Here is a 27781-nt window from a genome sequence, read left to right on the forward strand (position 1 = left end):
TTTCATAACAATCATTTTGTTTTTATGCCAAAGAACTTCATGACCCCAAGATGGGAATGTTAGTTGTTCTGCGTCACCCAGAGGTAGGCAGAAATGGATGCACACAAAAGGTCACAAACATTAGACCTCTGAAAAATTAGGTGTTAAAAAAAAAATCAATCTCTATGTTCCTTTTAATCGCTAGACATATTACAAAGGATTACATCATAGAAATATCTTAGTAAACAAAATAGCCTTCCAAATCCACTACTCACAAAACATCAAAATTAAGATTCTTCACGTAGAGCATTACTAGATTTGGCATTACTACTAAAGCACGTGGTCAATTCTGTTCAATACATTCAACTCATAAAACATTCATATGAATAAGAATGTGAATCGAAGTTTTCTGTGAACCTGTTGCAATGTGTACTGTACTGAGATGATGAAGATGACCAAAGCTAGGTATCCTGGATATACTACTAGACGTCAGTTTAAAAGCTCTTACCCTCATCTCTTAAGGTGAAACGACCCATCTGAGGGAAGTCTTTAAAGGTCTCAAGGCAGATGGTTCCTGCTGTCCTTAAGTGAGCAATGCATACTTGGATCTTGTTTCACAAAACGGGGTCGGGTCTTACTTTTTTCTCCTGATTTTTTGTCTACCAAGCAGATTAAGGCCTAACCAAGAAAAGAGTATGAGAAAATCAGAATAATGCCAAATAAAATAATCTTTAAGAACAGGTGTAGAAATAAAAGTGCATCACTGTTGCTGATTAGAAATTATGAAGATAAAACAGTATTAAAACAGAAATAAACCAATTATCTTAAACTCACTGTTATTTCGACCTCCTCAATACAGGTATGAATATGCAGCACCGCATTATAGCCTGGGCAGATGATGGATTTGTGCTCTATAATCACTATCTGTCAAACAAACAAACACATTCTTATCTTTATCCTTAGGGTAAATAAGAATTCAGTGTTCTCAAGCGCCATATAAATCCCAAGAATTAGTGTTACCATCTCACTAGGACACCAACTTAAGTGATTTTTGTGTTAGAGGTGATAGGTTTGTCTTACTAATTTTGTTCACAGGATGGGTCAGGCTGCTTGACCTCAAAGCATGAATTTCAATATCTTATCCTGTATTTATCTTCTTGGCAAGTCCCTGGTCAACTTTCAAAACACGGCAGGCTGGCTGGGCGCAGTGGTTCACGCCTGTAATCTCAGCACTTTGGGAGGCCGAGGCGGCAGGGGGGCCGGGGGGATCACTTGAGGCCAGGAGTTCAGGACCAGCCTGGACAACATGGTGAAACCCTGTCTCTACTAAAAATACAAAACAATCAGCCAGGCGTGGTGGTGGGCGCCTAAATCCCAGCTACTCAGGAGGCTGAGGCAGGACAATCGCTTGAATCCCGGAGGTGGAGGTTGCAGTGAGCCGAGATCGTGCCACTGTACTCCAGCCTGGGTGACAGAGCAAGACCCCATCTCCAAACAAAACAAAAGACAGCAGGCCAACTTTCTTATCTGGGAAGCCTTTCCTTATATTCCCCAAGGAACTAAGCTAATTTTTACCGCTCAGAAGCTACCTAGATGTAAACTTATCCAGCTTTATCCATTTCTCAATATCCAAGGTCCAGTAAAGTAAACAACCTTACATCTGGCATCAAAATCTAACTTGATTAGTTGTCATACCTTAGAACAGAACTTTAAAAAATTCTGTTATTCACACCAGTCACTTACTCTGTCATTCTCCCAGGGAGGTTAGATTGTTAATAACAGGGAAACCTGTGTGATTTCTTGTCTGGAAAGCTATGTGCTGTCAATGAGCACATAAACCATGACTTCCACAGTAACTGTGCTCCGGTCAAAGTGAATATTAGATACTCTAGAATGTATCATCAGGAGATCAAACATAAAAAGGAACTTACAAAGAATACTCCTTATCCAGTAAGCACTTGTACCAGCTTGAAGACCTTGTATGAGGTGCCTATTGTGGTTATGATATATAAGTGGCTTATAATATTTCCATTCCCCTTCTCTACACTAAGATGGGTTAACTGGCATGTCACAAATAATCAGGACAAAAGGCACTGATATTCTAATTTCATTTAGACATTAAAACCCACTATGACAACAACAATAATTTGTTTACCTGGGCATCAAATGTGCGTCCAGAATGACAAAGATTATTAGGATCACAAAGTATAAACCCTGGAAGAATCTCCTCTTCTTCAATTCCTTTCAGTCTGATTTTGAGGTTTTCACCTGGGGCTACGGTATCAGTCTCTACATCATCGGAAAGTATTCCAAGAACTTCCACGTTGTGCTTTAAAAGAAAACAAGACTGGAGGTTTTCTGACACATTCACTGCATTACGGAACATAAAATGATCTGAATGTCTGTCTGCTCAATAAAGAGTTGCAAGATTTGACTGTAAACACCTATGTTTGTATGACATAAAATCTTAGCCTAGATATGATCAGCAAAAATCATATCCTAGAAGTATAACTGCCAATTAAAGTATTAACGTGTCACCTTTTAAATATCACATTCTAATCATTTCCAACTAGAACACTGTATACACTAGCATTTGCCTTTTTTTACCTTTTCAAAATCAAAAACACAATTTAATATTTGGATTTCAGTTTTATGGATATAATTTTTATTATTATGGAATTCTATGAAGGATTTAATAAACCTGTCTTCTATTACCTATCAATCTCCAAATATCGGAATTATGCACTACTTAAAAATTATTGAACTAAGCTTTAAAAGTCTATCAACTATTTAATGAATACATCATTTCCTTCTGGTGTAATGAAATGCTCTGGAATTAGATAGTGATGATGGCTGCATAGCATTGTTATTTTTTTATTTTGAGACAGAGTTTTGCTCTTGTTGCCCAGGCTGGAGTGCAGTGGTGCGATCTTGGCTCACTGCAACCTCTGCCTCCTGGGTTCAAGCCATTCTCCTGCCTCAGCCTCCCAAGTAGCTGGGATTACAGGCACCCACCACCATGCCTGGCTAATTTTTTGTATTTTTAGTAGAGACGAGGTTTCACCATGTTGGCCAGGCTGGTCTCAAACTCCTGACCTCAGGTGATCCACCCACCTTGGCCTCCCAAAGTGCTCAGATTACAGGCGTGAGCCACTGTGCCCGGCCTAAACTCTTTGTTTCTAACAAAATAGTCCATGGAGCTGGGTAGTCCACATGCCTTTAGTCCCGCTACTTGGAAGGCTGAGGCATGAGGACTACTTGAGCCCAGGTGTTTTAAGGCTGCAGTGAGCTATGATCACACTACCGCACTGTAGCCTGAGTGACACAGCGAGACCCTGTCTTTAAAAAAAAAAAAAAAAAAAAAGTTTTTAATGTAAAAATAAAATAGTTATGGAAGCCTCCAGTTCTGATGCCAGTATTGCTCCTCAGTACTTCCAGTGCTGGCTGTGGCAGCAAGGTGAAGCAAAAGAACAAGTGACCTGAGAGGAGATACACGGGAAATTTACCATCAGTGACATTTACTACATCAATAATGCTATGCAGGCCAGGTGCAGTGGCTCACGCCTCAGCATTTTGGGAGGCCGAGGCGGGTGGATCACCTGAGATCAGGAGTTTGAGACCAGCCTGGCCAACATGGTGAAACCCTGTCTCTACTAAAAATACAAAAGAAAAAAAACAATTAGCCTGGCGTGGTGGCAGGCACCTGTAATCCCAGCTACTCAGGAGGCTTGGGCAGGAGAATCGCTTGAACCCAGGAGGCAGAGGATGCAGTGAGGCGAGATCGTGCCACTGTACTCCAGCCTGGGCAATAAGAGCGAAACTCCATCTCCAAAAAATAAAAAAAAAAATAAAATTAAAAAAAAAAATAAATAAATAAAATAAAAAAAAAAAAGGCCAGGCACAGTGGCTCACACCTGTCATCCCAGCACTTTGGGAGGCCAAGGTGGGTGGATCACAAGGTCAGGAGTTCAAGGCCAGCCTAGCCAAGATGGTGAAACCCTGTCTCGACTAAAAATACAAAAATTAGCCAGGCGCGGTGGCAGGCACCTGTAATCCCAGCTACTCGGGAGGCTGAGGCAGAGAACTGCTTGAACCCTGGAGGTGGAGGTTGCAGTGAGCTGAGATGGCGCCACTGTACTCCAGCCTGGGCCACAGAAGGAGACTCCATCTCAAAAAAAAAAGAAAGAAAGAAACAAGAGTTTAGAAGTCACTCACCTAAAAAACAATCTGTATCGGCTGGGCGCAGTGGCTCACGCCTGTAATCCCAGCACTTTGGGAGGCCAAGGCAGGTGGATCACGAGGTCAGAAGTTCAAGACCAGCCTGGCCAACACGGTGAAATCCTGTCTGCATTAAAAATACAAAAATGAGCTGGGCATGGTGGCACGTTCCTGTAATCCCAGCTACTTGGGAGGCTGAGGCAGGAGCATTGCTTGAACCGGGACCTGGGAGGTGGAGGTCGCAGTGAGCCGAGATCACACCACTGCACTCCAGCCTGGGCTACGGAGCGAGACTCCGTCTCAAAAAAAACAAAAAAACAAAAAAACAAAAAACAATCTGTATCTCAGAACAGTTTCATAAAATATCAAAGTAAAAAATAACCAATTTTTAATTTAACCCATTAATTACTTACTGTGGTAAAATACATGTAACAAAATTTACCATCATAACCATTTTAGGTGTACATTTCAATAGTACACCTAAATTAAATACATTTAAAATATTGTACAACCAATATTCAGAACTCTGAAATCTTGTTATCTTGCAAAACTGAAACTCCCTGTTCACCCGAACCCTGGCAACCACCATCCTACTTTCAGGTGACAAATGTGACTATTCCAGGTACCTCATTTAAGTAGAATCATACGGTATTTGTCTTTTTGTGACTGTTTTATTTCACATAGCATAATGTCCTCAAGGTTCATTCATGTTGTGGCCTGTGTCAGAACTTCCTTTTTAAGGCTGTGCAATATTCTATTACGTGTATGTAACACGCTTTCTTTATCCATTCATCCTTTATGGACATCAGGGTTGCTTCCACCTTCTGGCTACTGTGAATAATACATGTATGAACATGTTTATTTATACAGATATCTGAGACTCTTTTGGGTATATACTCAGAAAGAGTATTGCTGGATTATGTGGGAAATCTATGTTTAATTTTTTGAGGAACTGCTATATTTTTTCACGGCACTTGGCACAATTTTACATGACCAACAGTGCACAAGGGTTCCAAATTCTCCACATCCTTGCCAACACGTTGTTACTCTGCTTTCCAAAAAAAAGTTTTTAATTGAGATGGGATCTCACACATAGTGAGAGACCCAGCCTGGTCTCAAAACTCAAGTGATCCTCCTGCCTCAGCTTTTCCGAAAGTGCAGGGATTATAGGCATAAGCCACCATGTCCAGCCCTGTGGATTTGATTTTTATTTCCCTAATAGTTAGCAGTGCTAAGCATTTCTTCATGTACTTTTTGGCTGTTTGTACATCTTCTCTGGAAAAATGTCTATTGCAATCCTTTGCCCATTTTTGAATTGGGTTGTTCAGGTTTTCTGTTGACTTGTAGGAGTTCTTCATATATTCTAGATATTAACCCCATATTTAGATACATGATTGGCAAATGTTTTCTCTCATTCCGTAGGTTGCCAACCCCATGAATTTTTTATTGTAAAAGTCTGGCCTCTTTTTTATTTGATATTTGAGACGGAGTCTCGCACTGTCGCCTGTGCTGGTGTGCAGTGGCGTGATCTCAGCTCACTGCAACCTCCGCCTCCCGGGTTCAAGCGATTCTCCTGTCTCAGCCTCCTGGGTAGCTAGGATTACAGGCACCTGCTGACACACCTGGCTAATTTTTTGTATTTTTAGTAGAGACGGGGTTTCACTATGTTGGCCAAGCTGGTCTCGAACTCCTGACCTCGTGATCCACCCACCTTGGCCTCCCAAAGTGCTGGGATTACAGGCATGGCCCACCCACCAGCTGCCTCTATGTCTTTTAAACTATTCTAGTTCTGTTCCACTGAGATTCAGGAGGACTAAACTGAGTTTTTGAGGCTTGCTCAACTCTAGGACATTCTATACCTGCCTAGTGATTAGTATCAAGTGATAACTTCCACAGAGAACAGCTACTTTCTCTATACTAGTTACTAAGGCCCCTCACTTGCAAATATGTCTGGGCACTAACTTCACTTATGTTTAGAGAATCATACTTTTTTCTATTCTGGTAAAATATAAGTAATAACATTCAACTTTTAAACCATTTTAGTTTGCAATTCAGTGCCATCTAGTGTATTCACCATGTTGTACAATCAATACCACTAATTCTAAAACTTCATTGTCCCAAAAAGGAAATCCTACACCCATTAAGCAGTCACTCCTTACTTTCCCTCCTTCAGCCCCTTGCAACCACCAAGCTGCCTTACACTTCCATAGTTTTTTTTTTTTTTTTTTTTTTTAGAAAAGGTCTTGTTCTGTTGCCCAGCCTGGAGTGCAGTGGTGTGATCAGAGCTCATAAATCATAGCAACCTTGACTTCCTGGGCTCAAGCAATCCTCCTGCCTCAACCTCCCAAATAGCTACGACCACAGGCACGTATCACCACAAGTGGCTAATTTTATTTTTCACAGAGACAGGGTCTCCCTATGTTGCCCAGTGTGGTCTCCAACTCCTGGGCTCAAGCAATCGGTCCACCTCAAACTTCCAAAGTGCTAGGTGTTAGCCACCATGCCTGGCTCATCTCCATAATTTTTGGGACAACTCTACAGACAAAACTGAGTAAGTAAGGGCTGGGTGTGGTGGCTCAAGCCTGTAATCCCAGCACTTTGGGAGGCCCAGGCGGGCAAATCACGAGGTTAGGAGTTCGAGACCAGCCTGGCCAACATGGTGAAACCCTGTCTCTACTGAAACCACAAAAATTAGCCAGATATGGTGATGCATGCCTGTAATCCCAGCTACCCGGGAGGCGGAGGTTGCAGTGAGCCAAGAATGCGCCACTGCACTCCAGCCTGGCGACAGGGTGAGACTCCATCTCAAAACAACAACAGCAGCAACAACTAACTAAGAACTCAACCTGAGAATTATTTTCACTCAGATGTTAGCCTCCAAGTTGCAAAGATAATAGGAAAAAGTAGGCTTTAAAATATAAACATTTTAGAAGATACTATATATTCTAATCTCCAATGCACAAGGCATCAAGAAGCCAGATAATACAATTTGTAAGGTGCCAATTATGTCTAAATATTACATTTGATAATGGATTCTTTTTCTAATTTACTCTGCCTGGAGTTAGCATGGTAAATAAATTCTCACTGAAATCTAGCAAAATCTCCATCTGAAGGTACTGATGACTCAAGTCTGTGGTCCTGCATAAGCAACATCTTTGGAGCTGTTAGAGAAGCCCTGCCTCAAGTTATCTGCAAATCTCAGCAACTGAACAGTCAAAAATGACACAAAGGAGGCCAGGCATGATGGCTCACGCCCGTAATCCTAGCACTTTGGGAGGCCAAGATGGGAGGATTGTTTGAGGCCAGGAGTTAGAGACTAGTCTGGTCAACATAGTGAGACCCCATCTCAATTTTTATTTAAAAAAAAAAAAAAATTAGCCAGGCAGAGTGGCACAAGCCTATAGTCCCAGATACTTGGGAGGCTCAGGTGGCAGGATTGCTTGAAAGTTTGAGGCTGCAATAAGCTATGAATGTGCCACTGTACTCCTGCCTCGGTGACAGAAGAAGACCCTATCTCTTAAAAGAAAAAGAAAAATATCAATAAATGGATAGGAAACAGCATAACCGATTCTTACCTTGTTTGGCATCATCACAAGCTGCTGGCCTTTACAAATAGATCCTGATTCCAGCTTTCCCAGGACCACAGTGCCCATATCCTGATCAAATGTAAAATAAAATCCAGTTTCAGACTTCTTGGTGCTGTATAACAGCTCAATAGCCCAAAGTGAAATTCTACACTGCTTATTCATAAAGGAAAATCATTTGCTTAAGTAGAAGGCTTAGGTTCATCTTAAACTCAGTAACAAATACTCTATAATAATTTGTGTCATAAGCATATGTATGATCATATTAATAATTCAGTATGCCTATAATTTAAAAAGAATATGGCACAAGCTGGATGTGGTGGCTCAAGCCTATAATCCCAGCACTTTGGGAGGTGGAGGTGGGTGGACCACCTGAGGTCAGGAGTTGGAGATCAGCCTGGCCAATATGGCGAAACCCCATCTCTACTAAAAATACAAAAAATAAAAAATAAATAAAAAAATTGCCAGGCACGGTGGAATGCCTGTAATCCCAGCTACTCCAGAGGCTGAAGCAGAAGAATCGCTTGAACTCAGGAGGCAGAGGTTACAGTGAGCCGAGATTGAACCACTCGACTCCAGCTTGGGTAAAAGAGCAAGACTCTGTCTCAAAAAAAAAAAAAAGGCTGGGCTCAGTGGCTCACGCCTGTAATCCCAGCACTTTGGGAGGCCGAAGCGGGTGGATCACAAGATCAGGAAATCGAGCCCATCCTGGCCAACATGGTGAAACCCCGTCTCTACTAAAAATACAAAAATTAGCTGGGTGTGGTGGTACCTGCCTATAATCCCAGCTACTCGGAAGGCTGAGGCATGAGAATCGCTTGAACCCAGGAGGCGGAGGTTGCAGTGAGCCGAGATCATGCCACTGCACTCCAGCCTGGCGAAACAGCGAGACTCCATCTCAAAAAAAAAAAAAAAGGTGCAGAAAACAACACAGAAGTTTATGTTGGAAGATCTGAACTGTTTGTACAAATTCAGGTTCTCCTGATCTCTAGGCCTGTTTCCTCATATATAAAATTGGAAAAAGCAATACTTGTTAAAGAAATTTAGAATGGAGCTAATTAAAGAATAATGTATTTGAGGAGGGGAAAACATTACATACATTGATACCGCAAAACTTAAAAATTCAAGTTGGAAATCCAGTTAAAAACAAGGAAGTTTATTTTTTTTAAGACGAACATCCAGTGCTGGTGAGGCTGTGGTAAAACTAACACTCATGCTGCTAGTGGTGACAGAAGTTAGCACAGTATTTTTGCGATGCTATTTACCAATATGCATCAACTTTAATAAGAAAATCCTTTGAGCCCAGCAGTTACATCTATGAGTTTATCACTAAGATATGATCCCTGGCTCATCGGGAAACAGCTAAAATAAACTAAACTTGTTGAATAAATTATGGTCTATCTATACCACTAATATAAAGCCATTAAGAAAAAGACATCAATGTTATGTTGTTAATAAAGTTTTTGGACCGGGCATGGTGGCTCATGCCTGTAAGCCCAGCACTTTGGGAAGCCAAGGCGGGCGGATCACCTGAGGTTAGGAATTCGAGACCAGCCTGGCCAACATGGTGAAAACCGGTCTCTACTAAAAATACAAAAAACAATTAGCTGGATGCGGTGGCACACGCCTGTAGTCCCAGCTACTCAGGAGGCTGAGGCTGGAGAATCTCTTGAACCTGGGAGGCAGAGGTTGCAGTGAGCTGACATCACACCACTGCACTCTAGCCTGGGTGACAGAGTGAGACTCCGTCTCAAAAAAAAAAAAAAAAAAAAAAAAAAAAAGAAGGCCAGGTACGGTGGCTCACGCCTGTAATCCCAGCACCTTGGGAGGCCGAGGTAGGTGGATCACAAGGTCAGGAGATCAAGACTATCCCGGCTGACACAGTGAAACCCCGTCTCTACTAAAAATACAAAAAATTAGCTGGGCGTGGTGGCGGGAGCCTGTAGTCCTAGCTACTCAGGAGGCTGAGGCAGGAGAATCACTTGAACCCAGGAGGCAGAGCTTGCAGTGAGCTGAGATCGCGCCACTGCACTCCAGCCTGGGGGACAGAGTGCAAGATTCTGTCAAAAAAAAAAAGAAAAGAAAAAAAGTTTTCAAAACTAGAAACAAAATGCACAACAATGATTTCCCCTCCCAGGAAACCCAATCTCTTTAACATTTTGGGTACCTTGTACTTATCCACAATTGGCAGCCTGATTGGTCCATCAACTGATCATATTGAAGTTTGGCAAATTATCCAGATATGGAATAAACGGTAATCCACTGAGAACATAACAACAAAGCCATTAAAGGAAGTCAACATAAATATCAAAATGTTAAGTTACATGACTATAAACAGCTTATAAGAATATTTTCATTCTACTCATGTATTCTTCCCATTCAACCACTTTATTATCCATTTCATCTCACTTATTCCACAGAAAACTAAAAATATTATAAAACTGCTCAGTATAAGGCTTCCTCATAAACTTATTAAAATTTAGAGAAATATTTTATAGCAAATAGCCTACATGTAATAAATTGACTATACTCTATTACTTTTTATGGACTTTTCCAGCTATGAAACCAAGATTCTATAAAATAATTTCCCCTTTAAACATACAGTATTGGCTGGGTGCAGTGGCTCATGCCTATAATCCCAGCACTTTGGGAGGCCGAAAGGCAGGTGCATCTCTTGAGCCCAGGAGTTCGACACCAGCCTGGGCAACATGGTGAATCCCTGTCTCTACTAAAAATACAAAAATCAGCCGGGTGCAGTGGCATGTGCCTAGTCCCTACGACTTGGGAGGCTGAGGTGGGAGGATCTCTTGAGCTGGGAGGCAGAGGTTGCAGTGAGCCGAGATCATGCCACTGCACTCCAGCCTGGTTGAGTGAAAACCTGTTTCAAAAAAACAAACCAAAAAAAAGACACACGGAGTTCAAGAATAAACTCGTATTTATGGTCATTTGATTTTCAAAGAGGGAGCCAAATCAATTCAATGAAAAAAGAATAGTCTTTTCAACAAATTGTGTGTAAACAATTAATATACAAAAACAAAACAAACCTACACATAGACCTTACATCTTACACAAAAGTTAACTCAAAATCAAATACATATCTAAATGTAAAAAACTTCAAAAATAAAACCTTTTGTGCTTCAAAGGACACCATCGAGAAGTGAAAAAAGGCAATCCATAAAGTGGGAGAAAATACTGCTATAATCATATTGTAGCTGATAAGGGACTGGTAGCCAGTATTAAAAAGAACTCTTAGGACTCAGTAACAAAATGACAACCCAGTTTAAAAATGGGCAAAGATCTTAGTATTTTTAAAGCCAAGGTTACATTTAATATTTTCTTAAATTACTTATAAAGATATATGCTCAATAGCATATGTTAACATGTTACTCAGCATATGTCTTTATAAGTAATTTAAGTAATAACATCCTTTTCCTTTTTAAGAAAAGGAAAAAACAGTTACTTACATGTACCAAGGACAGAAATCCGACTGCTCTTTGAGATTTGCTCCAGTAAGTCCTGAGCAGGGCATAAAGTGAATGTCCTTTTTGGGATTGAAGCCAACTTTTTTCAAAAATGGCACTAGTTTCTCCTTACATTCTTCATATCTACAATTATAATGTAACCAAAATAACTCAATTATAATGTAAACCAAGAACTCTAGTTTCCTAAGTAAACAGATTAAGGTTTAGAAAAACCCTAGAGAAAAAGTCGTACAATAACAAAACCATCCTTAATCCCACTAACATAAAATACCAGACATCTACGCTCACCTCTCATTGCTCCAATTTACTGTTGGATCATCCATCTTATTAATTAGCACAATTAGGTGTTTTACACCTGCTGTCTTTGCCAACATTGCATGTTCTCTTGTCTGTCCTCCTTTTTCAAATCCAGTTTCAAACTCTCCTTTCCTGGCTGAGATTACCTAATTCCAAGAAAGGAAACAGTTTACTCCTTCGCCTTCAGGCATACCCTTATGGCAGTAAAACATCTTTCCTTTCAGTTATATCACGAGTTTTTTTTTTTTTTTTTGCAAGAAAATAGAAGCAAACGAGTTTTGACGTACTGCTTTTGAATGTCACAAATCAAACAATGTCTAGATGCTTCCAATCCCCCACATTCCCAAAATCTAGTATACCTGCATATTTTAAAATTCCAACATTTACTTTCTAGCTATTGTAACTACAAAGGAAAAAAAATTGTGATCTACTACCAGTACATTGTGAAAAGCGCAAAATGACTGAAGACCGTATGAAACAGATGGTTTCCTATTCATTTTTTACCCATGGTGCCTAACGGTGGGCTTGGCATTTAATGGAGACTAAGTTCTGACATGGTAATAGATAATAGCAACAGGAGAGAAAAGGTGAAACGTATTTTCAGAAGTAAATCAAATTTTGAAGATTTCTTGAAGAGAGATTAGTATGATGAAAACTGTGACCGTGTACATCATTATATTTCACTGCAACCTGAATTTGAGCTTTTAGAAGATAAATTCAAATTTAAAGATATAAGCAGGGCTACTAACAAATATACAGATGGACTGGAAATGTCTTTCTTACCAGCACAGCCAAATCAGCTTGAGAGGCACCACCAATCATATTTGGGACAAAACTCTTGTGGCCAGGGGCATCTAGAATTGTGAAATGCTTCTTTTCGGTTTCAAAATAGGCACGACCCACTTCTACTGTATTACCCTTGTCTCGTTCTTCCTGATTTGTGTCTAAGGCCCAAGACAAGTACCTGAAATAATTTTTAAAAAAAGAACAATATTCCTAAGAACATCAGAGTTTTTAGGATATTCTTCACCATTAAAGATATAATGGATGACACACAACACCTAAATCACGAACAAGATTGGTGAAATGAAAATTGAGCCGGGCGCGGTGGCTCACATCTGTAATCTGAGCACTTTGGGAGGCCAAGGCGGCAGATCACAAGGTCAGGGGTTCGACACCAGCCTGACCAACATGGTGAAGCCCTGTCTCTACTAAAAATACAAAAATTAGCCGGGTGTGGAGGAGCCCACCTGTAGTACTTAGGAGACTGAGGCAGGAGAATCGCTTGAACCTGGGAGGAGGAGGTTGCAGTGAGCCAAGATCGTGCCATTGCACTCCAGCCTGGGCGACAGAGCAAGGCTCCGTCTCAAAAGAAAACAAAGAAATTGAAAGAATAGGGCTGGGCGCAGTAGCTCACGCCTGTAATCCCAGCACTTTGGGAGGCCGAGGCTGGCAGATCACCTGAGGTCAGGAGTTCGAGACTAGCCTGGCTAATATGATGAAACCTCATCTCTACTAAAAATACAAAAGTTGGGCATAGTGGAGCACACCTGTAGTCACAGCTATTTCGAAAGCTGAGGCAGGACAATCGCTTGAAGCTGGGAGGTAGAGGTTGCAGTGAGCCAAGAACGTGCCACCGCACTCCAGGCTGGGCAACAGCGGGAGACTCTGTCTCTCAAAAAAAAAAAAAAAAAAAAAAGGGCTAGGTGCAGTGGCTCATGCCTGTAATCCCAGCACTTTGGGAGGCCAAGGCAGGCGGATCACCTGAGGTCAAGAGATTGAGACCATCCTGGCCAACATGGTGAGACCCCATCTCTACTAAAAATACAAAAATTAGCTGGGCATGGTGGCGGGCGCCTGTAGTCCCAGCTACTCGGGAGGCTGAGGCAGGAGAATCGCTTGAACCCAGGAGGCGGAGGTTGCAGTGAGCTGAGATCGCGCCACTGCACTCCAGCCTGGTGACACAGTGAGACTCCGTCTCAAAAAAAAATAAAATAAAATAAAACTGAAAGAATGTATTATTTTGATTCAAACCCTTAGAGCTTTTGTATAAACGCAGTCAATTATACCATCTAGAACTTTATGACAAGTTGACTACACAGAAAGACTAACTACAAATGCCAATATCACTGTGTGTTAAGTGATAATGAGCTCCCTTATTACTTCATTTTTATACTCACATGGCACAAAATACAACACAAATAATGGCTGTCTTGAGAGTCAAAGGGTAATAATAAAACATTTTTGGATGGACGCTGTGGCTCACGCCTGTAATTTCAGCATTCTAGGAGGCTGAGGCAGGCAGATCACAAGGTCAGGAGATTGAGACCATCGTAGCTAACACGGTGAAACCCTGTCTCTACTAAAAATACAAAAAATTAGCCAGGCGTGGTGGCGGGTGCCTGTAGTCCCAGCTACTTGGGAGGCTGAAGCAGGAGAATGGCGTGAACCCAGGAGGTGGAGCTTGCAGTGAGTCGAGATGGGGCCACTACACTCCAGCCTGGGCAACAGAGCCTAGGTCGTGCCCGGCGCCCCTACCCTTCTTTTTTTTTTTTTTTTTTTTTTTTTTGGAGACGGAGTCTTGCTCTGGCCCAGGTTGGAGTGGCACCATCTCAGCTCACTGCAACCTCTGCTTCCCAGGTTCCAGCTATTCTCCTGCCTCAGCCTCCCAAGTAGCTGGGATTACAGGTGCCCACCACCACGCCCGGCTACTTTTTGTATATATATTTTTTGAGATGGAGTTTAGCTCTTGTTGCCCAGGCTGGAGTGCAGCAGCACCATCTCGGCTCACCGCAACCTCCGCCTCCCAGGTTCAAGTGATTCTCCTGCCTCAGCCTCCCCAGTAGCTGCGATTAGAGCATGCGCCACCATGCCCAGCTAATTTTGTATTTTTAGTAGAGACAGGGTTTCTCCATGTTGGTCAGGCTGGTCTCGAACTCCTGACCTCAGGTGATCCGCCTGCCTCGACTTCCCAAAGCGCTGGGATTACAGGCGTGAGCCACTGTGCCCGGCCATTTTTGTAGTTTTAGTAGAGACAGGGTTTCACCATATTGGCCAGGGTGGTCTCGAACTCCTGACCTCAGGTGTGATCTGCCTGCCTTGCCTCCCAAAGTGCTGAGATTACAGGCTTGAGTCACCACGCCTGGCCCAATAAAAGTTGTTTTCTTTTTTTTTTTTTTTTGACATGGTGTCTCACTCTGTTGCCCAGGCTGGAGTGCAGTGGTGCAATCTCGGCTCACTGTAACCTCCGCCTGCCGGGTTCACGCCATTCTCCTGCCTCAGCCTCCCAAGTAGCTGGGACTACAGGTGCCTGCCACCTTGCCCAGCTAATTTTTTGTATTTTTAGTAGAGACGGGGTTTCACCATGTTAGCCAGGATGGTCTCCATCTCCTGACCTCGTGATCCACCCGTCTCGGCCTCCCAAAGTGCTGAGATTACAGGCTTAAGCCACTGTGCCAGGACTAAAACTTTTTAATAAAATAAAAAATAACTGTCCTCAGATATTTTTGAAAAGTGAAAGCCACTAACGCACCATGCGGGAGCAATGGTTACTTGCTAAAAATTGCTTCAATATTACACTGCCAAGCAAAAATTTATATAAATTCAAACCATCCATAATAGTAGGCATTAATTTAGCTTACCTCATCATCTTCACAGCATGTCCTCAATTTTTTATAACAACACTGACTAGCGTTTTTCCCGCTTATTTTAGAGGAATATAATTTTATTTTTAAAAAATGACTGTCAATATCCCATTGAGGTAAGGCTTGCTAACTTTTTAAAAATAAAAGTAACAAGGTTAGAAAACAAAAAAGTTGACTGTCTCACCATTCAAAGCCAACCACTGTCAATAATTCCATTCCATTTTATTTCCAGCATTTATTTATATAATGGTCATATCTTAAGTATAGGGATGTTTCCTGCTTCCCCCCAACTGCCACCACAACGCAAGTTCTATTCATGGTTACTATAAATTATGTAAATATAAGTTTTCAGTGGTTGCAAAATCACCCAATTAAATGGATGGTTTATAGTATTTTCAACAAGTCTATCACCAGATATATGGATTGTTTCCAAATTTCTCTGTGTAAGTTATTAAAGCATTAGGAACTCATCTACTATGTATTATGAGGAGAGGGGAAATTTCCTTTGTTGTGATACGAGTTTAGACTTCAACAATTTATATTTTAACAGGCTCCAAAAGCACTAAGTGGGCATCGTCTCCTTAAAAGTAATTTATAAGTGTCATAAAAGTTTACTATACCAAGTTTCTCTGTTTTTCTCTTTAGCTTCTCTTTCATACTTTTCAAGCATCCTTTTGTCAACCATTCCAGTCAAATACCTGAAAACATTTAAAGAAAAAAAAAAGTAAACAATTACTCACAAATTACTCAGTGGAATTAGGAAAACGTGAAAATTGTTGAGAATTTCAACGTCAGAAAATAGTTATTTTATATGTGTGTGTCTGTCTAAAAAATATAAAATATATATAACATATATAACATATTTTTATATAAAATATATTACATTTTTATATAAAATATATATATTACACACACACACACACACATATATATATATATTTTTTTTTTTGAGACAGAGTTTCGCTCTTGTCATCCACCTGGAGTGCAATGGCACAATCTCGGCTCACTGCAACCTCTGCCTCCTGGGTTCAAGTGATTCTCCTGCCTCAGCCTCCTGAGTAGCTGGGATTACAGGCACCCACCACCAAACCCGGCTAATTTTTGTACTTGTAGTAAAGATGGGGTTTCATTACGTTGGCCAGGCTGGTCTTGAACTCCTGACCTTGGGTGATCCACCTGCCTCGGCCTCCCAAAGTGCTGGGATTACAGGCGTGAGCCACCACGCCTGGCCATATTTTTTTTTTTTTTTTTTTGAGACAGGTCTCGCTCTGTCGCCTAGGGTGGAGTGCAGTGGCGTGATCTCAGCTCACTGCAACTTCCTCCTCCTGGGTTCAAGCAATTCTCCTGTCTCAGCCTCTCAAGTAGCTGGGATTACAGGCGTGTGCCACCATGCCTGGCTAAGTTTTTGTATTTTTAGTAGAGACTGGGTTTCACCATGGTCAGGCTGGTCTCGAACTCCTGACCTCAAGTGATCTGCCAGCCTCAGCCTCCCAAAGTGCTGTGAATACTGGCATGAGAACCACCACGCCTGGCCAGAAAATAGTTAAAGTAAAGGAACCACTGGTGGATGCTAAAATTATGGAAAGTGTAAGTGGAAAAAGGATATTTACAGTCTCGAATTAACAAAGTGGCCTGGTGTGGTGGCTCATGCCCGTAATCCCAGCACTTTGGGAGGCCGAGGTGGGAGGATCCCTTGAGGCCAGGAGTTTGAGACCAGCCAGTGCAACACAGTGAGACCATCTCCACATAAATATTAAAAAATTGGCCTGGTGTGGTAATGCATGCCTGTATTCCTAGCTACTTGGGAGGCTGAAGTGAGAGGATCACCTGAGCCCAGGAGTGTGAGGTTACAGTAAGCTATGATTCCACCACTGCACTCTAGCCTGTGTTTAAGAGCAAGACCCCGTCTCTAAAAAAAACAAAAAATCAGGCCAGGTGTGATGGCTCATGCCTGTAATCTCAGCACTTTGGGAAGCTGAGTTGGGAGGACTGCCTGAGTCCATGAGGTTGAGGCTGCAGTGAGCCATGATTACACAACTGCCCTCCAGCCTAAACAACAGGGAGACCCTTTCTCAAAAAAAAATAAAAAACAAAAAATAAAAAATGGCCGGGTGCGGTGGCTCAGGCCTATAATCCCAGCACTTTGCGAGGCCAAAGCAGGCGGATCACAAGGTCAGGAGTTCAAGACCAGCCTGACCAACATGGTGAAACCTCATCTCTACTAAAAATACAAAAAAATTAGCCAGACGTGGTGGTGCATGCCTGTAATCCCAGCTACTTGGGAGGCTGAGGCAGGAGAATCATTTGAACCCGGGAGGCGGAGGTTGCAGTGAGCCAAGATCGCACCACTGCACTCCAGCCTGGGCGATAGAGATTCTGTCTCAAAAAAAAAAAAAAGAAAAAGAAAAGGGAAAACAATAACCTTATAGTGGACAATCTTGACAGATGACACCTTAACCAAGTAATCATGACTAATTTCACCAGTAATAAGGAAGTTTTGATGAATGACTATGGTTGTAAGATGTCAACATCAGGGCAGGATGAATGAAGGGAACTTCCTGTACTGTTTTTGCAACCATTCCGTAAATCTAAAATTATTTCAGAATATAGTAGGTTTTTTTTGTTTTTTGTTTTTGTTTGTTTTTTTTAAGTAAATATAAGGTGGGCATGGTGGTGCAAGCGTGTAGTCCCAGCTACTTGGGAGGCTGAGGTAGGAGGATCAGTTGAGCACAGGAATTTGAAGCTATAGTGCGCTATGATCCCCCCTATAAATAGCCACTACCCTCCGGCCTGGGCAACACAGCGAGACCCTGTCTCTTAAAATAAATATAGTTTTATTTTTATTTTTTATAGAAATGAGGGTCTCACTATATTGTCCTGGCTCTTCTTGAAGCCTGGGCTCAAATGATCCTTCCGCCTTGGCCTCCCAAAATGCTAGGATTACAGATATGAGCCACCATGCCCAGCCAAGTAAATTTAAAAATAAAATAACAAGTAAATGTAAATGTAGGTACTATAGAAAAGAAAAAAAATTGCAACAATGTTGTCTAGGCAAGTAAGTCTTATTACTTGTCAAAATGAGATAATAATTTCAAAATAGTTCGTTAGTAATGCATACTTCCTTGACTCAATCCAATTCAAAGCTCTCCTTTCCCTATAGCTTTCATCTGTGTTCTCCACGTAGACATCTATGGTGCAGTGCACCTAAGCATTTGCATGTAGAAACCCAGTGTGATGCCACCAAAACTTACAGCCCATCAGCAAAAAATATACACTGTCCTGAAACATAACATCATATGGCGGTGACACTTCAAACACAGAGACCAGGGGAAGGACCCCTGTTTAACAGCCTGTCTTAGGGTCTCTGTTGTGGAAATGTTCAAAAGTAACTGGCAAGATTACCAATGATGATTAGTCAGGTGTGGTTAATCACACCTGTATGCCAGCACTTTGGGAGGCAGTAGAGGTGGGCAGACCACTTGACCCCAAGAGGTCAAGACCAGCCTGGGCAATATGATGAAACACCACCTCTACAAAAAAACACAAAAATTAGCCAGGCTTGGTCGCATGCACCTGTGATCCCACCTGCTTGGGAGGCTGAGGTGGAAGGATTGCTTGAGTCCAGGAGGTCGAGGCTGCAGTGAGCCAAAATCATGCCACTGCACTCCAGCCTTGGTGACAGAATGAGACCCTATCTCAAAAAAAAAAAAAAAAAAAAAAAAAAAAATTAACTAGGCAAGATGATGGCAAGCCCTCTAGGTCCTCTGATGACACAGTTCAAAGAAATGGGTCTAATTTAGAGAAGCAATTAAAAATTTAGGACTTTTTAGTTATCAAGATTTGTCAATACTAAAATGCATTACTAAAGGCCAGCCACGGTCATTTCATACCTAGGAAATTTCTATAATACGATCAAAAAATTATCTTAGCATTTTAGCTAGTCTACCTGTCTTTTATTAAATCCATATACATTTAAGGAGCTGATGAATGAGGAAAAAACAGTTCCCCCATTCACCAGATTCAAGAGCTGGTTGTCATTATTCCCATGTATGTTATATGCAAAGGAGACCAAGTTTCCCATAATCTAGAGTTCTGTGTTCATTTTTTATTTTTAAAAAATGTAAAAAGCTTTCAGAAACACATTTAACACTAGTAATAATCACATTACAAAAACTACTACTTTTAAAAAAATTAAAGTAGAGACAGAGTCTCACTGTCTTGCCCAGGCTGGTTTCAAACTCCAGACCTCAAGTCAAGTGATCCTCCCACCTTAGCCTCTCAAAATGCTGGGATTATAGGTGTGTTCCACCACACCAGGCCAAAAATCACTTCTTAACATCAGTATTGTGTCCCAGTAATTTTATTTTTAATTTTTCTTTGGGGGACCTGTTTTATCTCCTTTGTGTGACTGTATGAAGGTTTACAATGCCTAAAATTCATTACATCAATTTAACTCTGTTATTTAACAAAAGATACAGACTTACATTATTGGTCCTCCAATGGTTGACTTGCCAGCATCTAAAAGTAACATCAACATGCAAACCATAGGTTAAAACCAAAAACCAATGGCTAAATATGCAAACAACAGCACCCTTTAACATACATAATTAAATCTTCCATATGAATTTGGGGCATAAATCCTAGTTCATTACCCTTCTCCTTTTGAAAATGAGCCTCAAGGCTGGGCTCGGTGGCTCACGCCTGTAATTCCAGCACTTTGGGAGGCCAGCGAGGGCAGATGACCTGAGGTCAGGAGTTCGAGACCAGCCTGGCCAACATGGTGAAACCCCGTTTCTACTAAAAATACAAAAATTAGCTAGGCGTGGTGGCGGCCGCCTGTAATCGCAGCTACTTGGGAAGCTGAGGCAGGAGAATCGCGTGAACTCGGGAAGCAGAGGTTGCAATGAGCTGAGATCACGCCATTGCCCTCCAGCCTGGGCGACAAGAGTGAAACTCCGTCTCCAAAAAAAAAAAAACACTTAAAAACACTTTACTGATAAAGAATTTTTTAACAGATTACTCCGAAAGCACAGCGGCAACAGACTATAAATTCCCCAAGAGAAGTTTCCAAGAGCAAAAGCAGCTGAAGAACTGTGAACTAGATTCAGGTGCTTTTCCTGTCACTTACAGCAAATGAGGTATGTGCTCCTTTACACCTTTTTTTCCCCCTGAGACGGAATCTTGCTCCGTTGCCCAGAGCTGGAGTGCAGTGGTGCGATCTCAGCTCACTGCAACCTCCACCTTCTGGGTTCAAGCAATTCTCCTGCCTCAGCCTCCGGAGTAGCTGGGATTACAGGCTCATGCCACCACACCTGGCTAATTTTTGTATTTTTAGTAGAGACGGGGTTTCACCACGTTGGCCAGGCTGGTCTTGAACTCCTGACCTCGTGATGTGCCCACCTTGGCCTCCCAAAGTGCTGGGATTACAGGCGCCAGCCACAGTGCCCAGCCGCTCCTTTACACTTTCAAAAGAGTTCTTGCTACTAAAAGAAGGGGTACAGTGTTTCATATCTGGGGGGAAGGCAGAGATAGCTGAAATGAAAGACACATAATTCTGTATTTTTTTTCTCACAATTCTGGGGATAGGCCAGATAATTAGAGAATATCTAAGTAAATTAAATAAATTTGTTTTTTGTTTTTTGCTAAACCAGCAACCTGGCAAGCATCCAGAAGTTACTCCAAATTATTGATTTCCTGCTTCACACAAAATTATCTGGTAAGGTCAATCCCATTAAAATTAACAAGTTAACTGAGGTTCACATAAAAAAGGGCACATTTTCTAAGATACTGATATATAATACTATGCTGAACTACCATCAATGGTCAATAGACTAATTATATGTTACGTACAATATACTGAAGTTTTTCTTCCAGCATCTATGCCATTACAGAATTATTCATTTGCCTAAACTTCAGGAAAAAAGTACTTGCAATTTTTTGCCAGCTAAAAAAACCCAGCAAGTTAAAAATCAAGACATTTTCAATTAATTTGCTTCAGTTTCACTAAACATCTCCAAGTAGCTAAAAAGGATGTTCTATGTTTTATGTATCCAGTAACTTTAATTGCTATGAGAGCAGCTTACCTACGTGCCCCATGAATACTACATTTACATGCTCTTTCTTAGGAGCACCTGGCGGTGCAACCACAGACTTAGGTTTTGGGATTTCCTCTTCCTCCTCCATCATTTCATGGGCACTTTCCTCTGGCGGCCTTCCATCTCCCAAGGAACCACCCCCTGGCTCTGCTTCACTTATTTCTTCTTTGTGCTCCCATGATTCTTCTGGAGACATTTCTGTCTCTCCATTTTCTACTGAAGAAAGACATTTTAACTTAGTATTCTGAAAAAGACTTATAATCTATACTTTAAAATACACTAGCTTTAAAATAACAAATGGAAGTTTGCATATAGTTCCATTTCCTAATGCCTAGTGACACATAAGCAGGAAAACCTCTTTCATAGCAGAAATGGGTGACAGCTTTCAAGGCAGACTCACTGCTGGTATCAGATCAGCAGGCACTGACTCACAGGCTGAGATTGCTATTTTAGCAAAGCTTCATTTTCATAATGGCAAACAAAATGTAAATAAGAGTTCTAACATTCCCAACAGCCTAGTTATTCCAGTGTTGAGACACCCTGATAGTAAGAAAAAAAGGAAAGTTTAAAATCGTGACACACGAGAAATATGAAAGGATTTAGGAAATATTTTCTTTTTCCTCTTAAAGTAATAAAACTTTGGCATCAACTTTAATCACGCTGGGAACATGAAACCCTTAAGAATAAAGTTATAAAAAGGAAGAACATTTTTCACCAAGAAAACAGAACGTGTGGCCGAGCATGGTGGCTCACACCTGTAATCCCAGCACTTTCGGAGGCCGAGGTGGGTGGATCACGAGTCAGGAGTTCGAGACCATCCTGATCAACATGGTGAAACCCCGCCTCTACTAAAAATACAAAAATTTGCCAGGTGTGGTGGTGCGCGCCTGTAATCCCAGCTACTCAAGAAGCTGAGGCAGGAGAAGCACTTGAACCTGGGAGGCGGAGGTTGCAGTGAGCCAAGACTGCACCACTACACTCCAGCCTGGGCGACAGAGCGAGACTCCGTCTCAAAAAAAAGAAAACAGAACATGTACAGGTATTTAAATTGACTTGACCATTCCTCCACTCAATTTTATTTGCAATCATTAAGTTTATCAAGGCAGTGTTAGTGCCTAGTTTGTTCTACTTTCTAAATACTAATAGCAAAGACTCAATGTGTCTTAAATGTAGGCATTACAATAATCGTAACACATAATGCACCTTAAATCTTGAGAGTGAAAGAGTTTCATATTACTGTATTAATATGGTCAGAAATTTTCTTACCAATAGGTTCTGAAAGTTCCATGCTAACAGCTGAATTTGAACCTAGACAAGAGATTGAAATATAATATATATTTACAAAACAGTATCTAGCTTTACATACCATAGACAACCTAATGTTTTCTCAAGTAGACTTTCAAAGAGTACATCATTACCTTCACACAATGACTGTTCCTCTTGAGAGGATTCCACAGGTGCTGTTTAACAGAAATAAGTTCTATTAAAAATTGATACTTATCCATCCATTTCACTTATCTTTTAATATGCAGTAAAAACAGAAGTTCAATAACACAACACAAGCCTCAATCAATAACCCCAGATCAATGGCAGCTAACTCAGGCCTTCAAATTAGAAGTCTCTGCTTAACCTACTTTTCAAAATTCTACTAATTACAGACAATTTTGAAACATTTTCAGTAGTTTCAATGTATTCATAAAAACATGCTTATTCTTTTGATTTGCTTTATAAACCTTTTCTTCACAGATACTGCCAAAGTAATTTGCAGCTCAGCACAGATCAAATTAGAGATGTGCTCAACAAATACACATCTACTTCCCGTGATTCTCTCTTGGTAACCCAGCCCAAGAAAGCTGTGATTAGCCTTTTTTTTTTTTTTTTTTTTTTTTTTTTTTTTTTTTTGTGACTGAGTTTCACCCTTGTTTCCCAGGCTGGAGTGCAATGGCACGATCTCGGCTTACCGCAACCTCCATCTCCCCGGTTCAAGCAATTCTCCTGCCTCAGCCTCCTGAGTACCTGGGATTACAGGTGCATGCCACCATGCCCGGCTAATTTTGTATTTTTAGTAGAGACGGGGTTTTGCCAGGTTGGTCAGGCTGGTTTCGAACTACTGACCTCAGGTGTTCTGCCCACCTCGGCCTCCCAAAGTGCTGGGATTACAGGCATGAGCCACTGCACCCAGCTGTATTTTTTTTTTTTTGTGGAAACAGGGTCTCAGTCTCACTATGTTGTATGGAGGCCTCAGGCAATCCTCTCACCTCAGCCTCCCAGAGTGTTGGGTTTATAAGTGTGAGCCAATGCGCCCAGCTTGTACAGTTGAAAAGGGTGAATTTTACAGTGTGTAAGTTAAATGTCAATCATTTAAAAAAAAAAAAAAAAAAAAGGCCAGGTGCGGTGGCTCACACCTGTAATCCCGGCACTTTGGGAGGCCAAGGCGGGCAGATCACCTGAGGTCAGGAGTTCAAGACCAGCCTAGCCAACATGGTGAAACCCCATCCCTGCAAAAACACACACACACAAAATAGCTGGGCATGATGGCAGGTGCCTGTAATCCCAGCTACTCGGGAGGCTGAGGCAGGAGAATTGCTTGAACCTGGGAGGAGGAGGTTGTAGTCAGCCGAGATCGTGCCATTGCACTCCAGCCTGGGCAACGGAGCAAGACTCCGTCTCAAAAAAAAAAACAAAAAACAAAAAACAAAAACCTCCTCCTCCAATAAATAAGGCATTCAGCAAATACGGAACACTACAAAACAGAATGTTTCTCTTTAAAATTCAAGTTCCACAATACAATCTGCTAAGTTTTGGAGACAGTGCCTCCTCCAAGTAAGTACTGAGGGCTGCTGGTTTTATTCCATGCTTGTTTCTTAATGGCAGTGAGTTCTGAGAAGCATTAAAGGTGGGATGATGCAAAGAACACCACATCATTACTTTAGAAGCTCTGGCTGTTCTAAAAAGTTCAAGTAACCCTAAAATTACTAAACCAGTTTCTTATCTAACAATAAAAAAAAACTAGGTGCAAATTGCAACTTAAATACATCCTATCAGATAAAATGCTTGTTCTAATATACATTAAGCCTTGTCTTCTATATTTTTATTCACTTGGGGACCTCACTTTTTAAGGAGAATCTCTTGGCCAATTTACTTGGCTCTAGAGAACTGTGCTTAAATGAATTACACTTAATTACACTTAAATGGGTTCCACTTAATTATTTCTTAAGGAACCTATATTCTTTAGTTTTCAAAGAGATCCAAGGTCAATACTGAATCCCAAGGTCTGACTCTCCAGGATCCTTCAACAGCTTTCCCGGCATGCAGTTTAAAAACACACCCAGCACAAATTTCGGCTATGGCTTAACTAAAGAACAGAACATGCTAGCCCTATTGTCCACTTCCTCGCTATCAAAAAAACCTTGCAAACTTTTTGGTTCCCCCTTTGTAAGTTCCAATCCAGGTGTTATTTCCTATTTATCCCCCTGCTTTTTATAAGCACTGATTGTTCTCCGATGCTGGCTTCTTATGGACGTAATAGTCTGGAACATGCAATCCAACAGTCTCAATATAACCCTGGACCTCAATTTAGAAAATCAGTTCTTTTCCAAATAGACATCCTACATAGGATAATTTTTTAAAAACATGAACTGGCATTTTGGTACAAGCAATTGGTAAAGTCAGTAACACCAAAATAGTTTTTTGATTACAAACAAGAAAGCTGACCATGCTGTACGGATTCTCTTACTGACAGCTACTTCCCTACAGGTTTTCGTATCTCCAATTTCTAGCACTGTCAAAGAGAAAAAGATTAGGTGTAACTACAAATTAGCAACTATCAGGAAGAGAGAAAGCCCGCATAAGAGGTAATACCTAGTCACCAACAGTGACCATTCTAGACCAAGGTTGGTTATCCCCGGATGACTCGCTGGACAGGCTGTAAATGGAGTCCTGAGTCTAGTCAGAGTGGTGCTGGTGGCTCCACAGAAAGGAGGAAGAGCCAAGAAAGAAAATGGCTGGATAAAGGGAATCTGCAAAGTAAGGTAGGGAATGGGCACTTTTAGGAGCTGAGAAGTGAACTAGGTTAGGCAGTCAAAATGGCTTGATGGAAGTCAAGAATTACAAGCTAAGCTTCCTTATTCAAGAGGAAAACATTGTCTAGGGCCGTACCATCCTGAAAGTGCTCGATCTCCTCAAAAGAAAACATCAACCACCCACACAAATAAATGCCACCGTCAACAAAACCACCAAATCAACCGTGTTGACGTACATACGTCATCAGAGTGTTTCTCCAGACACTATCCTTTTACCACGAAAGAGCAAACGGTGACAAAAGTTTCTGTAGAAACCAAACTCCTGGAGCACTTTTATAATGTCCACTTATCTAAGAACCACCACAATACAGAACTTTAAAGAGAGAAATCAACAATATGTTCTCACTTAAAATGCGCTGGATGTCATGACCCACCCCACTAACGTCCTGGCTAAATGATGAAAGGACGTTCAGCCTTTTCCTTCCTTTTTCATTTTCTCTTTGAGGAAACACTGATAGTTCCTAAAATAAGCAGCATTAGGAAGAGAATACTTAAGTTCACTCATTTGACATTCCCACAAAATCAGTACCTGAAAGCAAGCTACCTACCACAAAATAAGCACCATTATGAGAATACATAAGTTCACTCATTGGATATTCCTACAACGTCAGCACCTGCAAGCATGCTACCTACGACTTAAGCAACCCCTAAGTACGGGAAGATGTTTAAAAACCAAAGTTAACTCGAAATTTTATGGATTAGAAAATGTATGTCTACTAGCTACGGTCAGAAAGACACGTGAGAACTATTAAATTACAACATGCTCAAGTGTCTGAAGAAATAGACTGAATTACTGACGCACGAACACAGTGAGTTATTCCAAGCAATCTGAATAAGGTCAACGATTTTACAGCAATGAAAATTCTCTAAACGAGTCGCTGACAAAGGATAAAAGTGTAAGCTTCACTTTAAAAAGACACAAATCAATATAGTGTCCTATCACACATTAAGTGAGGAATCCTAACTTTGTGGCACTTTGTAAACTTTAGAAGCGTACACAATGCTAAGGGTAAAACAGATCTTGGTATTGATAGCCAAGTTTCTGCCCGATCACAAGGCTGCAATGCATCTTGGGATTCCTTCAGGACGGTTGGGGGCCACGGATAGTTTAAACCGTAATTACAGTTTCAATAGTAGAAAACGCAGCAGAAGACGCTCTCTCGGCTGGGCCTAAGGTGAAAGGAAAACTCGGCCGTTTGTCCTCCCCAACTCCTGGGATCTCTAAACGCCCACCCAAATGACTCCTGGCTCCATCTGTCCTCATTCTGCGCCTCATGGCAGGGATCCGCCGCGGCTCCACTCCGTCCCATACGGTTCCCATCTCAAGGGGGTAACTGCGGACTCCAGAGCAGGGCAGGGGCGCGGAGGGGCGGCACTCGGGTCCGGGTCTTTGGGCGCGCTGTCCGCTCCCCGCCCGGCCACCGCCGCGGGCCGCCCCGCGAAGGCCGGCTCCCGGGCTCGGGGCGCCCCACCCAGGCAGACGGCGCCACTGTCAGCGCCCCACGTGCCGACCGGGCCCCAGGGCCGCGCGCCCCCGGACCGCACCCCTACGCCATGTGGGCTCCGGCGCCCGGCCTGACTTCCTCCCGCGTCCCCGGGGCTGCCCCGCGTCCCGGGCCTTTACCCGCACGGCCTCCCGCGCCGCTGCCGGCTCCGTGGTTATTGGCGGCGCCGCCAGCTGGGGGTGGCGGCGCTGCCGGGCCCCGCAGGAAGGACGGCACGAACTCGGCGGCGTGGACGTTGAGTTGCCGGCTGAAGGCCGCGCTGAGGTTCTCCCGCTAGGCCTCGGCCGCCGCCGCCAGGGAGCCGCCGCCGCCGCACGGGCCCGGACCGGGGGCTTCCATGTCCGCCTGGTCCCAGCACTCAGGCCCCGAGTCGCTGCTGCTGCTGCCGCTGCTGCTCCCGCCGCCGCCGCCACTGCCCGGATCCATGATCGGGGGGGCCGTGTGTGTGGTGGAGAGAGAGCGGGAAATGGAGGCAGGGGCGCCCGGCCGGGGAGGAGTGGGCAACGCTGACCGAGGGAAGGCGGCGGGGCAGAAGGGCCGGGAGCTAGCGACAAAGATCCCGGCGTCGCCGCGGCAGCAGCTCCAGTCCCGACTCCACACTCGCGACGACGACAGAGGCGGCGGCGGCGGCGGCTCAACCCTCCTCCTCGTGTGTGTGAGCGGATCTCCTCCCACCCAACCACCTCCGACGGCCTCACAGCCAACCCCACGCCCGGCGCGGATTGACCCCTCGCCGCCACCCGTACCTTCGCCTCGGTAGTTCTCTGTTCTGGCCGCCCCCGTTTCCGGCTATTTAGCGCGGCGGGAGGCGGAACTACAAGTTCCGGCAGCGCCCGCGCTACCCCGTTGCGGATTTCTCTGGGGCCGACGGGAGTCGAAGTTCAGGGACAGGGCG

The 27781-nt window shown here is 42.7% G+C and overlaps 1 protein-coding gene across 1 annotated transcript; it reads right to left on the reverse strand.

Annotated features, from left to right (window-relative positions):
* LOC107972344 (eukaryotic peptide chain release factor GTP-binding subunit ERF3A-like) lies at positions 1–27652 on the reverse strand. The gene is given in 16 exon segments (XM_063797802.1): positions 1–584; positions 586–657; positions 814–903; positions 2135–2308; positions 7773–7853; positions 9949–9993; positions 9995–10043; positions 11246–11386; positions 11552–11706; positions 12344–12524; positions 15825–15902; positions 19689–19722; positions 21288–21515; positions 22566–22607; positions 22718–22759; positions 27633–27652. Coding segments are annotated over 14 exon segments (1461 nt in total). The 5' UTR covers positions 22588–22607; positions 22718–22759; positions 27633–27652; the 3' UTR covers positions 1–473.
* Positions 27653–27781: the final 129 nt, after the last annotated feature.

The sequence above is a fragment of the Pan troglodytes genome, chromosome 18, assembly GCF_028858775.2.
Source record: "Pan troglodytes isolate AG18354 chromosome 18, NHGRI_mPanTro3-v2.0_pri, whole genome shotgun sequence".
Taxonomy (NCBI): Eukaryota; Metazoa; Chordata; class Mammalia; order Primates; family Hominidae; genus Pan; species Pan troglodytes.